This window comes from Mycteria americana, chromosome 4 (genome assembly GCF_035582795.1).
Source record: "Mycteria americana isolate JAX WOST 10 ecotype Jacksonville Zoo and Gardens chromosome 4, USCA_MyAme_1.0, whole genome shotgun sequence".
Classification (NCBI taxonomy): domain Eukaryota; kingdom Metazoa; phylum Chordata; class Aves; order Ciconiiformes; family Ciconiidae; genus Mycteria; species Mycteria americana.
Window position 1 is genome coordinate 89,893,414 of NC_134368.1, and position 16,742 is coordinate 89,910,155.

At 46.3% G+C, this 16,742-nt stretch overlaps 1 protein-coding gene across 4 annotated transcripts in view; it reads right to left on the minus strand.

The window, feature by feature from the left end:
- Positions 1-512: 512 nt before the first annotated feature.
- SHROOM3 (shroom family member 3) overlaps positions 513-16,742 on the minus strand; it is a 52,334-nt gene continuing 36,104 nt past the window's right edge. For 2 of the 4 annotated variants that reach the window (XM_075501292.1, XM_075501289.1), the window contains exons 5-10: positions 13,562-13,638; positions 9,126-10,043; positions 7,525-8,040; positions 6,522-6,672; positions 2,158-2,430; positions 513-1,501 (exon numbers count right to left, since the gene is read on the minus strand). In XM_075501292.1, coding sequence (XP_075357407.1) covers positions 1,142-1,501; positions 2,158-2,430; positions 6,522-6,672; positions 7,525-8,040; positions 9,126-10,043; positions 13,562-13,638 — 2,295 coding nt within the window. In that variant the 3' untranslated portion in view covers positions 513-1,141. Of the gene's footprint in view, positions 1,502-2,157; positions 2,431-6,521; positions 6,673-7,524; positions 8,044-9,125; positions 10,044-13,561; positions 13,639-16,742 lie in introns of all 4 variants that reach the window. The other 2 variants (XM_075501291.1, XM_075501288.1) reach the window with 1 other exon arrangement.

A 16,742-nucleotide genomic window follows, 5' to 3' on the forward strand; every position in this document is an offset into this window, starting at 1 on the left:
GTCTTTATGGTAGGCGCTTGTCTATCTAACCAGGGTGCACAACATTATCATTCCACGTGGATGATTTCTGTGGGTAGGAAGAGAATATCGGATTTCAAGTTAATGCCTCTTCTAGCTTGTAAAATAATTTCTGATGAAGTGGGTTCAGACAAATGAGGTATTGCTGTATGAAAAAAGTCCTAGCGTACACCATCCCTTCACACAAACAGGCCTGTAAATAATGTCATTAGAGATACCTCTCACATCTCCCAGAAATGCATTCAGGCTGCAACAGTAACACAGATCGCGAGTTAGATTATTCAAAACAAAGACAGACTTCCCCCATGCTCCTGCAGTGAGTCCAGACCCGAGTTGTTACTTCATGCTAACTTGGCCTCCTGAGATGCAGGTTCTCATAGAAGTGTGCTTAAACTCCAGAATCAGTGGATCACAAGAGGAAAGATTGTATTTTCCTGGTCAAAATCTCCTTCACAAGGCCACTTAATGGTATACTTAGCATGTGTTGAAACAGGTTGAAGCTTCTTCTGGTAGCCCTTTATTATATTATAAAACAACAACAACAGCAACAAAACCGCGAAGAGATGTTCCAAGCTAATGCATGACTATCTTTGGGGTTCCCTCTTTTTGTTAAGGTTTTCACAAAATACAAAATTAAATGTCTTTTCTACATACAGAACAAAGTAGAATCAAGTAACTGATTAGAGTATGTACAAAAACTTACACATTCTGTCTTGTTCTTTAAAAAATATAAATATCAATAATGTTCAGTAGAATGGGTTGGTTTTATATTTAAGGCTTCATTCTTTTAGATCCTTCATTATTTAATGAGGTGCCAGGTAGGCAGGAAAGAGAGGGAAGAGAGGAGGTCAAGTTTTTTATTAAAGGTAATGGGTTTAATTCTCATGAGACTCTTCCTCATCTCTGGCAGGAGGAATTTTCCCTCCACATTGATTTAAGTTTCCAGGAAGCAGAGGTGGAAGGAAAGGAAAATAAAACCTTTATTATTGCTATTTTTTTCCTTCATTAAAATCTTGTTTTAAACCTGTCTCTGTTCATTGTCTTTGTAGAGAACCATCTGCCAAGTACTTGGATTAAATAGACTTGAGCAGGAGGACTGTATCCCAGGTCCACCTGGGAAAGGTTAGAGTGAGGAAGAGACCGCTGGAGGTGTTTTACCACTGACCCCGGCAGAGGTAGCAAGTGCTGCAGCTAGGGCAGCTGCTGCTGTTGCATCCCTGGGCGTGAAGTCTGTGGGGAGGCTTTCCATCAGGCACTTGAGCTGTTCCTGACCCAGTTTGATTTTATCGTCTAGCTCTCGCTGCTCTATGAGGAGCGCGGACTTCATCTTTACAAAGTGCTGGTAGTCCTGGAGCTGTTCTTCAGAGAGGTAGTTGCCCAGGATCTCCAAGACCACCCGTTCTCGACGGTCAAGGTTTTCCTTCAGTTCCCGGGCATCTTCGTGCTGGCCAGCCAGCAGTTTCCTCTTTTCATTCAGTGAACTCTGCACACACCAGAGAGAGTGCTTCAGTATCAGCAGCACCAAACTCACTGATCCCCCCCTCTCCTTCCCCCCGACACCATGTTTGCCACCTCTGGGGGAGGCGGGATGGCTGCTAAGCTCCCAGACACACAGTCAAAAGCCCAGGGGAGGAGGATGAACTCCTCATTGCGGATTGAATGTGAATCCCACTGAATCAGACTCCGAATGTTCTAGTCAATGTGGGGCAGAAAGTGCTCCAAGAAAGTCAGTAAAGCTGGCTTGAAAGCAACAACTACCAGGAATATCTGGCTTTGTCTCTTACAACCACCCAAAGAATGTTAAAAAGTGGCTTCAACTGAGGCAAAAGGCAGTGGGTTGTTCCATGACGCACAACACCATACAGCCTTTCCTCCGGCCGTGGTCGCAGACATGCTGTCCCGAACATGGCCATTCTGTTCCAAGACAAAAGCTGCAGGATCCGAGACATTTAAACAAACCGGGACCAAGATTCCCAGGGACAGAACCACGTTTGCTACTGCTTATACATAAGTGCTAAGACACCTGCCTTCCTGTGAGCCTTTGGAGGTCCTAGCTTGCTTATACAAGCACCTTCTTGTGACTGGTGCTGCCCCGCATCCCAAAAAAGACCAAGACGCTATGGCTGTGCAGATACATACCCGCTCTTCACTGTTGGCATTTTCCCCTAGACTACTCAGAACATTCTCTACGCGGGCCAGGCGTCCCGAGAGGGAGAGCAAGAGGTTCACCACCTTATCCAAATCGCCAATGAACATCTTGTACTTGTCAAACTCGTTAGGTTTGCATAGCTTGCTGATCAACAGCTCCACCTCCTCTCCAAGAGCATTATTCATCTTAATGTCTGCAAGCAGGCCTTCCTTGGCTTCCTTCAGGATTTCCAGTTTGTGGGTCAAGCTCCCGATGAGCTCAGCCTGTCAGAAGGGAAACACATTGCCACATCGGTCATTGCTGTGATCACCCTGGTCATATGGATGACGACAACAAGAGGATATGGCTACAGTTCCAGAGGAGAAGGGTCAAGTCAGCAACAGCTGACAGGGAAGACATTAAGGAGGAAACAGAGAAAACTCTGAAATTCCACATCTAGGTGATAATCTGAATACCCGATCAGATTACATGAAGATATATTTGTTCTGCTATCAACGAACATTTATAAAAGAGACATCTGATTTGGTGACCATATTCTGATACCCAGCTACCTACATCTGCAAGATGTAAGCTTTTTAAAGTCTCCAAGTAAAAAGAGCTACAGCCACATCTCCTGCATATTCCCTACTCCCTGGCCCAGCCTGAGATTTCTTGTTTGGATGTTATATTTTATATGACCCAGAACTGTACAAAACAACTGGCAGAAAAATGAATTCAAGCTGTATCAATGGCATGACGGGAGGCTGAGCTGACACTTACTAGTTACATATGGCTTAGCAAGACAGAAGGAATTGCTACATATTTCCCCCTCCTATAGTACCCTGAAACTACTGACTGCTCCTTACTCAGCCGCCTCAGTGTTGAGGTGCAAGCCTCAAATTCAGCCGTGACCAAAAGTCCCTGCCTGTGCAGGCACTGCCTCATACGGAGAGGCATCAAGCAAGCATTTACACCAAAGATGCTCTAAATTTACTTAGCGACTGAGCAAAGACATGGAGAGCACACACCCATTTTGTGAAAATGCTGGCAACTGTTTCACTGCTGAAGAAAAGGAGGCCCCCAGGGTTCAGTAACTCCAGAAACAGCAGTGCTGCACATGTGCTGGGGATCCTAATCTCTGTCAGGATTTAGGGGAAGGACGTATGCAAAAGCAGAAGTTTATGGCCTGGGGCTTGCAATTCTTGCTTCCATTTCCTCAGAACTGAGAGCACAGAGAGCAGGAAAAGCTCTTCATACAAGGGTTGGGTATTTCCAGTCTCTTCAGCTTATGCACTGCTGAGGCACCATTATATGTATGTTAATCTACTCTGCATACAAACACTGCAGGATGAAATAGAAGTAAATCACAAGGTTGCCTGAAAATATTCTCTCTAAGTTTACTAACACAGGCTTCTTTCCATCAAAACTGACAGTAATTTCAAGTAGGAAGGCGGTCTGCTTCGAAGGAGAAAGGATCTTCAAACCCAGGTCAGGCTGGGGGTTGCTCTGAATTGGCCCTTCTCCCCAGGGGTGGCCTGTCAGAGCGGGGTTTAAAAGGCTGGTTTCACAGCCGGGAAGTTACCAAACGCTGCTTAGGCAGACACCACTAGATGGTACACTTTGCGTGCATCCTCTGGAGCGCATGGTTTTGTGGCTGCACTAACAGTCCACTGTCAGCTTCCCCATATATGCAAAGACTGAATAAAATGCGAGTAATATTCTCTTAAAGCAAATGTCAGCTACCAGGCTTATGCTGGAATGACTGCCAAGTCACGCTGTTAGCAGTGTAGTTCAGGGGGACTGGAGAGCAAAGGTGGTACTAAATCCCACCTGATAACATAAGGGACAACCAAAACTCCTTTACTTGGCTTCTCCTCTCAGTAGGACAGGTAGCATCCAGAGACAAGAAGCAACACTTGCCCTTCCCTGTGCCTGGTGATGCTAACACCACCTTCAAATAAAAGATCTGAGGTCCTTATCAGTTGACTGTTGGACCGAATCCTGAGGAGCAAAGGAAGGGATCCATTTTCAGTGATTATGATGCCAGGGGGAAGACTCTATAGCAGGACTCTACAGGCTGGACACAAAGTCCACCATTAACTTTGACGGGTTTTCAGGAGGACCGAGCTGCTCAGAACTGGCAGTTGTTCCTCCCTGCTCCGGGAGCTTTGCTCAAGGTGCAGACCTGCCCTCCAACCGTAGCAGGAGGCTACGGGACTGCTGGGAGTGACGTACCTTTGTTCTGAAGGCATGGGAGCTGGACAGGGACTGTGAAATACTTGCTTTGTGTTCATTAATCAGTGACTATCCTGCAATCTCAAATGCCAACCAATATAGCTTCTTTGCATACTTACAATGGAAATGAGCTTGGTTTATCCAAACGACCTCTCAGAGTAGCTGCCTTCTCAGATAATGCCTATGCAAATGTTATTTCACACAGACCATGAACAAACATGCCAGGCAGATCTTGCTGTATGGGCTTAATCACTCCCATCCATTTCTGTTTTCCATGCAAATGTAACCTTTGAGGCCTGGGACTTGTCCTCCATGGCAGGACATCTACTTGCAAGCCTGTCAGATGCTTGCAGCATGTCCACCGACTCCTTGGAGCAGCACCCTCATCTTGTTTAATCACTCCCTACCTTTCATGTTGGTATAAGCAGGCAGCCGGTTTTGAAGTGAACAGCACCTCAAGAATTGATCGAGTGCTACAGACGTGGCAGGGGTTGCGTTTAACTTGGAGGCTGGGTGCTTTACAACCAATAGCTTGGGCCAGATAATTAGGGCAGCAGACAAAGGCCTTAGGGAAATGCTTTTGATTAGCAACACATGCATGATCTATCTTGCTACCCAGAATCTGGGTAGCACCACAGAAATAAGAGATGGCAGGCATAGGTGACTGTCTCTAACCCATTCCAGTGGCATGGTATGACAGCTCCTAAAGACTTGACAGGGTCCTACCTGCACCTCAAATGCTCCACAAGATAGGGCTAATCTACTCAGTACTCATAATTTGTGTTACAGAGCACTTTGGTGGAGGTCCCATTCTAACTGTCATTGTATTAAAGCCTGGTAGAGAGCAGATTTTGCTTAGCAGAGAAAAGCTGAGAACAGAAACAGTAAGGCAATATGAAAAAGAGAGGTGAGCTCTCCAAGTCAGGGCTGCAGGACAAATCGCATACTTGCGAACACCACTCAGCCTCACGTCTTCTCTCTGCTTTTTTACACTTGGCATGGGGATGAGGACCCAGGGAGAAAATGTGAAGTTGTGCTAGAGACACATGGATTCTCTGCACTTTGGCAGAGAGGCTGAGCTTGGGAGCCTTTCTTTAAATCCATGCCTGATTTCAGTGCAGGAAGAATTAAAGTACTATATTTACAGCATACGGGACTTGCACAAATATTTGTATCCTTCCGGATGTTTAAACTCTGCTGTTGTACAAACAGCACGAGATATGGGCTGTGCTACTCTGTTCAGTGCAATGCAGGATGTTTTAAGTTTACAGGCAGGCAGGCACAGCTGCTTTTGACATGAAGGTAGTAGGTGTGTGAAGGGAGGCACAGACAGGCAAGTACCTGCTTGTGGCTCCTTGGGATTTGTGAGCTTTGCAACATGTCTGTAATTAGCAGGTAACCAATGTGAGACAACCACAGGGACAAATTAGAAGGCCCTGCAAAAGCCCAGGAAGACAGAGCATCCAAGCCTACAGCAAGAACTGCAGGGGCCATTCCTCAGTGAAATGTAGCCACAATAAGAGAGGAAAATGTTTCCTCCTCTCCTGCCCTGCTCTCCTCCCACCCAAGTCACATCAAGGTTGCACTGACTGAGCTGCTGAGGTGCTGCTGGCTTTCAGCGGGTCAGTGAAACAATGAAGTGTGGGGGAAAAAGAGAAACCAATGTTTCTTTGGAGGCAGGGAGTGCAGACAGCAGGTAAAATGGGTAATTTGGCTTCACTGAAGAGGAAAATCCTAGGGCGAAACCTCATGCACTCAGACAGTGCAGTCACTAGCTGGACTCTGTTCCTGTTTCTAACCTGAGCTGTCCTTGCTCAAGTCACTTCACCTCTCCCTTTTCCTTCCTTGCTAGAGGACAGGGACTGCCTCTTAGAACCTGTACGCTCAGCATTTGGCGTAATACAGACCTGCTTCAGGGCTGTGCAAAATTTGTGCTCAAATTTGCAGTGAGTACTCAGATTAGCTCTCTTCATTCAATCTGGGTCACCCTAATGAAGCTTCACAGGTGGCCTAAATGCGCCCAGCCCCCATGCAACTTGGGACTGCCAAAAGCTGACATCAAATAGAAATGCACTTTACTTTGGGGCTTCTTATTATTTCAGGAATGTAACCAGCAAATGGTGGTGTGCGCTGAATTTACCTTCTTCTCATTGATGTCCAGCAGCTCCTCTTCCTCACCTACTTCTTCAGGCAAGTCCTTGATTTTATTCAGCAATTCTGCTTTGGGTGCTGAAACATTGTAATAAGCAGGACAGGTGACCAGGGTTACAGGAGCTTCCTTTTCTTCTCTCCTACGCCACAGGGAAGAAAAAGGAGGAGTTCAGTCTGAGCCTGACTTGTTCCCGTGCCTAGATCCATGGTTTTCCAGCACTCTCTCTTTGGTACCTTCCCAATGTTATTAACCACAAAGGAAATGGCCGATTCCTGCCATCAGAGGGTGCGTGTCAGCTGCTTTCATACCTCTCCCCTGTGGAGAGCAGTGCAGCTGCTCTGTTCAAATGTTGACTGGTTAACAGTGCTATACAGGATCAGGCCCTTGCTGAAGGTAAATCAGCACAGCTCAGCTGGTGATGACTAGACTGACCGTCTTACCTGGCACGATACATTACAACTTATTTCTATATGGTTCTCCAGCTGTCACTTGGGAGTCTTTATCTTAAAAAAAAAAAACACACTGGAGGACTTGGGCTGATCTTTGCATCCCCCTGTAATAAGGAGGCGTCGACATCCCTCCTTCCAAAATTTGGCCTCTTACTATCTTTCTGCCCGTCACTGTTTTGGTCCTGATTTTACTCTCATATCTCTGTTACTGTGCTTTGGACTGAATTGCTTCAGATTACAAAGGTTAAGATAGCAAAATCAAATAACATCTCCAGAGACGGTTCATTTCCTGCCCAAGCTCAGCATCGTTTTCTACACAGCCCAGAGAGGTGAGCTCAAAGGCCACACATACAGCCAAGCTCATAGGAAAGGGCATTCAGAAATGCCCTGCCAGTCCTCACGCCTGGGAACTGAGAAACTCACGCTCTGCCAGCATCCACTTATACAGATGCAGAAAAATTCAGCACAAGCTTGTCCTTAAAAGCAAGCAGGCACGAGTTCTGCTGCTACATTAGCCCGCAACCCAAACAAGAAGTGCTTACGGGTCATCTGTGACTACTGTCCTGCTAGCTTTCTTCTGCGTCATCTTCCTTTTCATGTTGTTCTCCTTCAGCAAGCTGGTTCCACTGGGGAAAAGCCCTTCCATTAAGTCCATGGTTGTCTTCATTTTGGAATCTGGATCCAAGATATCAGCCAAAGTCTTGTCTTTATGGACAATTTCTTTTGCTAGAGCCTCTGACTTAATATCCTCTGGGGTCTTTTTCTTTGCCTTTACTGGAGGTGCTGTGCTGAGTGTCCCAGAGTCCAGGTTGCCGTTTTCTGACTCTCCGGTGATGACTGCTGGCTCTCTGTGGTTGCCTTCAGGTTGAGTTACGGGCTGTCTATCAGTGCTTTGAGGCCCTTCAGAAGGAGCAGGTAACTGGTGCTGCTTATCCACAGCAGATGGAGAGCTAGTCCTCTTTGATGCAGGTGGTGAGAGGGGCCGATTATTTTCACTGATACCGGTGCCCAACCCTGTTATCTCCCTCTCGGCCAGGGCTTTGGGAAAGCTTTTGAAGCTGCTATGGACAGAAAAATTCTGTGAGATGACGATAAACTTACCACACATTGTAAACACATGGTGAAGGCCTAAGACAAGTAAGTTTTCCTTCTCTCTCCCTTGTTTTTGTCTCTTACTTCTCACTTCAACACGGAAAGGCCCACAGTATGAAGCTGCTGGCACCAGAAGCATATTGTCCCCTCAGCCTGGACACTGCTACTCCTTCATTCCAACACAGAAGGAACTAATGAGTGACAAACCAGTTTGTTTTCTGCTCACAAGCTGGGGACATTGAGTCTCACCACCTGGGAGTACCATCCTGAGCAGCCTATACTCATTTGTTCTTTTCATGTTGGAAAAGCCAATCACTACCACAGCCCCAGCCAGATTCTTCCCAGATGGAAATCAGAGCAGCTCCTTGGGAGCGAGGGAAGCTGTGCCGAGTTAAATCAGCTGGGCACCTAGCCCAAAGTCCTATCCTTCAGGAAAAATTCACTATACAGTGTTACTGTGACATATTTGTGTTGCCACTTCTTGGCAGATGGTCACTGTTTCATAACAGCATTATTTTGTGCCAGGTCTAAAATGTATTCTGGGAAACTCTAACTGTTTGGAAAAACTGTCATGGATTTTCATAGCTCTCTCTCAAAAACCAGTAACTGGAAGGAGTCAGCAGCCATTTTAACTCTTCATGCTGGAGTAAGAAGCAACTCCACTGAAATCCATACGGTAACTGCAGGGAGTACGAGACCAGGATAGTTTCTCACCCATAACCCTCTTTGCCTTCCTTACTAAGCACCTGTCAGTGCATCTGCTGATGGGCCGCAGAGCTTTTTGCCTTCTTGCTTTGTGCCCTGCCCTGGCCACATCGTTTGGCAATGCTCTTGGCAGCCAGCAAAGCCTAGTGGCAGTGAGTTTGTCTATCTGTCCCTCTCCCCTCGTAACGTGCACACTCCTCTGCAAGCATCCTGCTCAGCTAGCAGCTGTGGGTGGGTCTCGCGCACGCAGAGCTACAGAGGTCAGTCACATTTGTCTGGAGCCCCGCATATCTTACTGTATATGGCCCTACAACGCCTGAGATGCCGCGTTACAGCCCTCCCTTACCTCACTTTGGCCTCCTCTGTGAGCCTGGTGGATTTGTCTCCAGCTGCCCCATTCCCCTGAAGCACCACCGGTGGGGGAGGAGGTGGGAATTCCTCCGTGCTGTTTGCAGAAGTGCAAGAGCTCAGCTCAGGAACAGGATGAGGATGGGGTGGCAGTGGGGGTGAGAAGGGTGGAGCAACAACACCGGGCTGGGAAGGCATGACAAACACCTCGTCGTCTTCATCGTCCTGCAGCAATGGTGGGGGCGTGAGCTGCAGGCCCGACTCCGAGATCCGCAGATGGGTTGTCCCCTGGGGAGAAGGAGTCTCTGGGTCAGAAGAAGCGCTGCTCTGTGTCGGCAGGGACTGCCCCCTCTGGGAGAACTTTGGCCCAGCCGCTGGCGGAGACACCATAGCCCTTGGGTAGCTGTTGTCTTTGACCAAATGAGCCCACACCACTTTGGGTGGGAGGGATCTGTGAAGCAGCCCGGCTTTCCTTCTCCACTGCATTTCTTCTGTGGGAGTCTCGGGGGATCTATCCTGGACAGCATCCAGAGACTGAATATCACTGTTGCCCTCAGGGGGAACAGCATCTCGTTTGGCATGGTGCTGTCTCAGAGCCTGGCCATCACCTGCGCTCTGGAAGTCTGAGGGAGTCTGGGTGGGCGTATTAGGGGAGGACTGGCCAGATCCAGAAGGAGTAAGGTTAAGGAACAAGGGTTTAAAGCCTTGCTTTTGCTCAGGATAGTGACTCCTTGCCTCTGTTGGGGATGGGACAAACGCAGAAGTCCTGCTATCTGGCCTGGAAAGTTCCGAGAGCTTGTGGTTCTCAGTCAGTGTGACGGACCTGGTGACAACCTCGCTGCTGCGGTGAGGATGGGGATAATAACTTGGGAATGCCATTTTTTCTGAGTGGCTTCTTTCTTTCTTGCTGAAAGACCTAAAAACCAGAAGACAGACCATGATAAGATTAATAATTAATCAATGAGCAAGAAAAGCTATTGTGCACCTCCTTAATGAGCAAATTATGCAACCATATCAGAGGCCTGGATCAGTGCCTGCTGATGTAGGTTAGGTGCAGTTGTGCTTTGAAACTGGTAGGAAAATCCAGTCTACTAATGCTAGGGACACAGAGCCAGATCCATTCCCACTCACCACCTCCCATCATTTTCAGTGTGTGCTAGATCACACACACATGTGCACACATGTAGCAAGCATCATAGCAATAGAAAAAATTTTAGGAAAACCTAAGTGCCTGGCTTCCCGTCTAGCTTTGCTTTGAATTTTGTTTGTTACTGATGGGACTAGTAGCGACTGCTGTAAGTAAGACTACTTGACATTATCTACCATCAAACTCCATTCTCAATATCTGATAATGTTAAGAATTTCAGCTGTATGGGCCAAAAATTCCCATAATATGATCTGCTCCTTTTGGAAAGGTGCCATTGAAATGATTCAGCTGTCTCCGAGAACAAAGTGAGGCCAAAAAATGCACTATTTTGACTGCAGAGAAAAATAAAAAAAAGCTCGTACAACCTTGGAATACTATTAGAAAAAAAGAGCTCCACTCAGATAGGCAGGTGTTACAAAAACCAAAGCCAATACACTTCAACTGCAAACGGATGTTAAGGCTGCAAAGCCAGCAGATTAAATTATTCCTTCCAGGTCTTTTAAGATGTTCTCATGTGAGTCTGGGAAACAGTGCTGAGCCTTTGAAGTGAAGATCCTGTTCAGAATACATAGCCAAACCTACTTGCCCGTACGGCTGTTTAGCTGGAAAACAAAATAAGCAGTAATAATAGCGCTAGCAGATGCAAGAGAAGATGGCCTAAAAACATGAGGCCATACCATAAAACAATAAAATACAATAAAGCTCTACTGCCAGTATATTTTCTGTTATTGAGATGCATTGTTCAAATAATCCAGCACTGCCAATCTGTGATGCCTGAGACTTGGGCCCCAAATTTGCTCTCAGATGTACTGGTACAAATTAAGAATAACTCTGCCAAAGCCATGGGTCATACCAGCTTTATTCTGGTGTAACTGAGAATAGAATTTGGCAGCCTTTGCCTGGGGGTGGGGAAACTTCCCAGACAGACTGCTCTTGGTATTGCCTGTGGTTCCTGGACAGTAGCAATGTGTATTCTTTTCAGATGCTCAGTGTTTGTCAGAAATGCCAGATGGTAATTCTCTAATTGAAAGATCTCTCCTACTGTGGAAGCAATTGTGGATTCTAAAACTGGTGGAGCAACAACTGTTCCCAACAGTGCTGACGAGACAGCTATTGTATGACACCTGGGGAGTAACGTAAGAGCACGGAGCGTATGTCACAGAACACATGTGACCGGACCAAGAGATTGCTGACCAGGGTTTCCATAACTTCACCATTTGGCAGTTTTCGTCCTTGAGCAAGGGAGGTGGTCGGGATGGTCCCATCTCCTCTCCAGCGCGTTAAGCAGCTGTGTCCCAAGGAAACCTAGAAGCATAATTCCTACTGCCTGCTATTGTCTTCCCTGAAGGGCCCGTGCATGGAGTACACTGCAGACAGCGATAGGATGGTGATGGTTAGATGTGACAGGACTGGCTAGAAAGCCAGCTATTTTAGGCTGACAATCACAGGACAGACAAAGACTGCATCTCTTAAGGGATGGATTAAAGATGCTACAATAATCCCATATGACCCAGACTGTGAAATACTCACTCACATTGGGGCAGGGGAATGTTCAACAGTATCCTAATAGTGGAACTCCTTCTGTGAATCATTGGCACTTGGATAAGGTCCTGGTCTACCTGTCCCTTTCAGTCTGCAGAGGATTCAGATCTTGTCTGCACTGAGAGTTAAATGTAAAGCTTCTACTGGCTTCAGCAGTGCATGATCAGAGCCCTCTGGCTTCCAAAACTCATGCCCATTCTCTTTCAGGTGCAGTAACATAAGGAAAATCACTCAGCAGCTGTGGCTTGTAGGGAGTGATCTGCAGCCTGTGTAGCGGGACCCTGTGTCCTCAGAGACAAAGGCTTTTTCCTGTCTTCTCCCATCATTTCATTCTATCTTTTGGGAAATCCAATTCTGATCAAGAAGGGAAAGCAACCTCACATGTCCCAGAAGAAATGTGCTTGCAGAGCATGCAGGATGCCTACACAGCAGAAACATCATAGAACTGTTAAGTTAATACCAATAATCTTTGTGCAGTGAAGCACGAAAATAAGAAACCTATATTTCATGCCCCAATAAACTTGTTTTCAGTCTGGGTGTTCAATCCCGTTACTTGGAAAATAGGTTGGGGGAATAAAAAAGGAAGCAGCAAGTAGTTATTGAGAAAAATGATGAAATGCCATCTCTAGAAGAAACGGGGAGGCAGGATGAACTAAACCAGCTGTATTGTTCTCTTAGGGAAAAAAAATGGAAAAAGTTATTCCAAATCAAAGTAAATGGGTGTGTTTTAAATAATCATAAAAGGATGTGTGCCTGAAGGCAGATTGAGTCCCTCTAACACAACATTTATGTCTTCTTAGGCACAAAAATGGCCAGCCAGTCAGAAGTAAGATCCAGCTAGACTAGGAGCCTTCCTCTAGTTCTAGCTGTCGCTCCCTGACCCAGAGCTGCATGGTGAAACCTTTGGAGGCAGCAGTGTTAACTCCCACTGTGACAACAGAGTGGGATGACATTTACTGCAAGTTTGTGAGAAACAGAGCTCCTTTGTGAATAATTCTTTTAGTCCCTCTTGATGGTTTTTACTGTAATATGAGTTAGCTGTTTGGGCACTCACAGCTTAGGGCAAGCATCTATTTATTATTTAAATGTAAATACAGCAAGATGAACTTCAGATCTAGTTAACTTCAAAACAATCCATTGCTAAGTGGATAGTTATATAAGTCCTAATATCATTAGTTTTATGATTACACTTTTCTATTTTTAAAAACATTTCTCTCTCCCCTATTGCTGAGGAAAATATCCTGCCTGCACAAAGGAAAGCAGCCCAAATGCAAGCTCCTGATTCAGCAAGATAAATGAAATCTGGGTTTAGTCCACGCAAATGTTCCCTTGCTTTTGGGGAGGCAGCACCCTGGGCTGGGGAAAACCAGACAGAGTGGAACATCAAGGTATTTTTTCCTTTAGAATCCTTCAGCTATGATAGCATCTGGTTGTGAGTTCTAACAGCAGATCAAACACATTTTGGAAGGTACGTAATTGGAAATTCACTGCACGAACATGCTCCAAGATGACATGAGGAGGACGTGATAGTGAATTAATGTCTATAGTGAAAAAAAAAGCTCACAGCAACTTACTCCTCCTAACTCTGCTGGGCACAGCACACCCAGAACTGTGTCCATGCAGATGTTTTCTCTAGTTTGTCACGATCCATCTGTTTACATAGACAATGCATGACAACTGCTGCCGGCAGCAGGACAGCAAGAGCTGATCCTGCAGTGACAAAGGGGACATTAACATATACCTACCTGGTTCCTGCGCTGACCACGTAGAAAGGATCTCTCACCATGGGGCCAAATTCACTGCTTTCCCTTCTCAGCAGATCCTGGAGTACAAAGACAGTATTAGCAGTGAGCAGAAAGCAAAACAAAATAAGAAAACACTGATGCTTCCTAGTAAGAAGAGAGCACAGCATGTGCTATATACACATGGGAGGAAAACTCTAGGGTGGCGTACCACCCTCCAGCACCCTACTCCTGCTTAGAGGACCTGTCTGCCTTTTTCAGGATGGATGGTGGACTGACAGGCAGACTTATTCAGAGAAATGTTTTTTTAAAACCATTCAGCAAGTCCTTGCCTCTTCTAAACACATGCTCAACGGTGTCAGTGGGACCTGGGTGTTCACCTCTGTTTTACATGCAAGCAAGAAGCTGAGACATCACTGAAGCAGCCTTAACCGGTGAAGCTAAACAGTGAACAATCTGTGCCCAAGCCCAGTGCCAAAACAGGACTGAAAGGCTGCAGAGATGCTGAATGCCACAAAGGTTGGAAACTCCAGCCACAGGCAGAGGTGCTGAAAACCATCACAAAATCTGGCACTTGGTTCTTTTGAAAACCAAAGCGCGGGAACTACCGCCTCTTTAGGTATTTACGTCATCTAAAACCAGAGAAATTTTGCAGCTGAAATACGTTTGTGAATGTGACTCTCTCTGCCCCAGAGCTCCCACCATAGACACCAGACTATTATGAGACGTGAAAGCAAATGCTAAGCGTGCTTTTGAAGAGGTTGGTATTCTGTCCCGTACGATCTTTCCAGCAGACAGAATTTCAGTGCCCCCCTTCCCCACACCCTTAGTAATTTGCTTTTTTGGTCAGTGTTGCTGCAGAGGGAGGGTAAGTGCGGATCTTGATTTAGGAGTCCGGGAGCTGGGAGATATGCGAGCTGAGACAGACTAAAAAAGCAGAGAGGAAAGAAGGCTGAGAATGTGTTCTAAAGACTGAGAGCTAATAATTCCACATGGTTATCAATTTCTTTATATCTTTAAACAAATTCCTACAGTGACATTGCAATGTGATTTATATGCAGCCTGAAAGGAACACCAGACACTGTACACAAGGCCCTGAAAAACATAGAGTGAGGCAGAGAGGTCTGCTGCTAAACTGGAAATAAACGTTTCCCACAAAAAAATCTGAAAAGGCCAGGAAAAAAAAAAAAATAAAAAAAAAATCACCCTGTTGTTTTGGCTTTGTCCCCCACTTTTATAGCTGTGGGGTTTTTTTGTATTGGAAGCAGATCAGAAAAAAACCTAATTAAGAGAGCACTTAAACATATACTTGCCTTTCAAACAGACACCTATGGATTGGTGTATATATTTGAAGTCAAACATGCTTTCTTGAATTAGGATTTAAGAACAGGATTTTCACAAGTGCCTTGCTGCCTATGGGACTAAATCCTCATTCCAGAAGTGGATACAGCTAAATCACTCTGGGAAACAGTAGTAAGGGCTCTCCCCTCTTCTACACTTGAACTAAGACCCTGTGAGCAGGTCTGCACTGCTGTTCATCGTCTTCCTCGAGTCATCTTCCAACAGGCAGAAACTCTGGTTTGGCTGCTGAATGTATGCAAGATTAAAAATGAGCCAACAAGGGGGAAATAAAGATCTTAAGAACCACCCTGTATGTCCCCTGCCCAAGAGAGGGGGCTGGGTAAAAATGAACTAGGGCTGCTCATCGTCCAACCTGTCATTTAGAAGTACATTTTAGTGATTTTTTCTCTTTCTGGACGCCTGTTTTTGTTGCTGCTCTGACTGTTCCGGGAGGCAGAGAAAGAGTCGCAGCTTGGCCTTCACCCTAACTTTCCTAAGGACTGTCCTCGTACCGAACGCAAGACTTCATGATCGGCAAGCGTGACAAAATTGCACAGGTGAGCCTGATGCCTGGCTGGTGTGGAAAAACACTGATGATGGGATGAGACAGCAGTGGTTATGGAAATGCATTCCAGTCACTTGATAGTCACAAGCTGCTTTTTTAATTCTATTTAAAAATGTAGCGTGGGATCTGAGGTCTGTCGAGGGAGGACATTTAGAATGAAGCACACAATGAGTTTGGGAGGATAGCTCCTTGCCCCACACCCCGGTTTGGCCTGTTTCCGAGACGCTGCCCAGAGCCTCCGCTACATTACTTGACTCAGTACCACTTCATTGCACCTAGATAATCTGTTCTGGGCCAGTAGCAAGTGCAAGAGTAGAAGGAGATGTCTGGGATCTCAGCTGCCCCATAAATATGTGAGACTGTCCAAACACTCAGACTATTCAAAGCGAGGAGCCTGACCACACATTTTGGTTGTTTCCTCCCTCTCCCCATGATGAATGGAGCCTGGTGTGGAAATGGGGATGGGGCAGCAGACCCACCACTGCTGTAAATCCATGCGGCTCGACCAGTTGCAGTTACCTAAATAGGTCTGAACAGATTTCAGCCAGCTGAAGAGCTGGCCTGGGCAGTTGTTCTTTAAGAAGTTAGCCTGTTTCTACTATTTACCATCATCAGAGTCAGTTGAATTCCCCATTTGTGACATCAGTGCAATGTTCCCAACCGCCAAGCAGGGGACATGGAATGAGCGGCCAGGGTCTCCGCTAAGTTTTCTCTGCAATGTTTCCCTCCAGGGCTGGAGGCAAAACATAATGGTTACTTGGCAGTAACTCTGCCGAGCATTTCCCAGCACTGTCAGGCACAGTGGGAGCCAGGGCAATTTCAAGCAGCCTTTAACCTTCTCTGCTTTGCACCAGAAAAGTGGGCTGAGGCAGAACAGCAGCCAACAGCGTATCACCACCTTAACAGTAGACCCCACCAGAAAGGCGACCGTGCTTCTCCGGTGATGCCGGCAGGTAAGAACAGGGACACCTCAGATGGGATGTCAGGAGCAGCAAGAACACACGCATGCTACCAGCATGTGCACTGAAACCCCAGCGTCTCTGAAATCCCTGAAACAGCCCCAGCAGCAAGAAGGCTGAACAGAAGCAGTACTCCAACAGCAAGCATTTAAAACAGCATCCTGGTAATTTAAATGCAATAAACTGTCTCTATCTCAACATGCATTTAACCTCTCTCTAACCAATGGAGTAATTGCCGTGACTGAACATCAGCCCATCCTCCGACATCCCCCCTCTTTCCCTGCTTCATAGAGCCCTGCTTGCCTGCACGCACGATTCG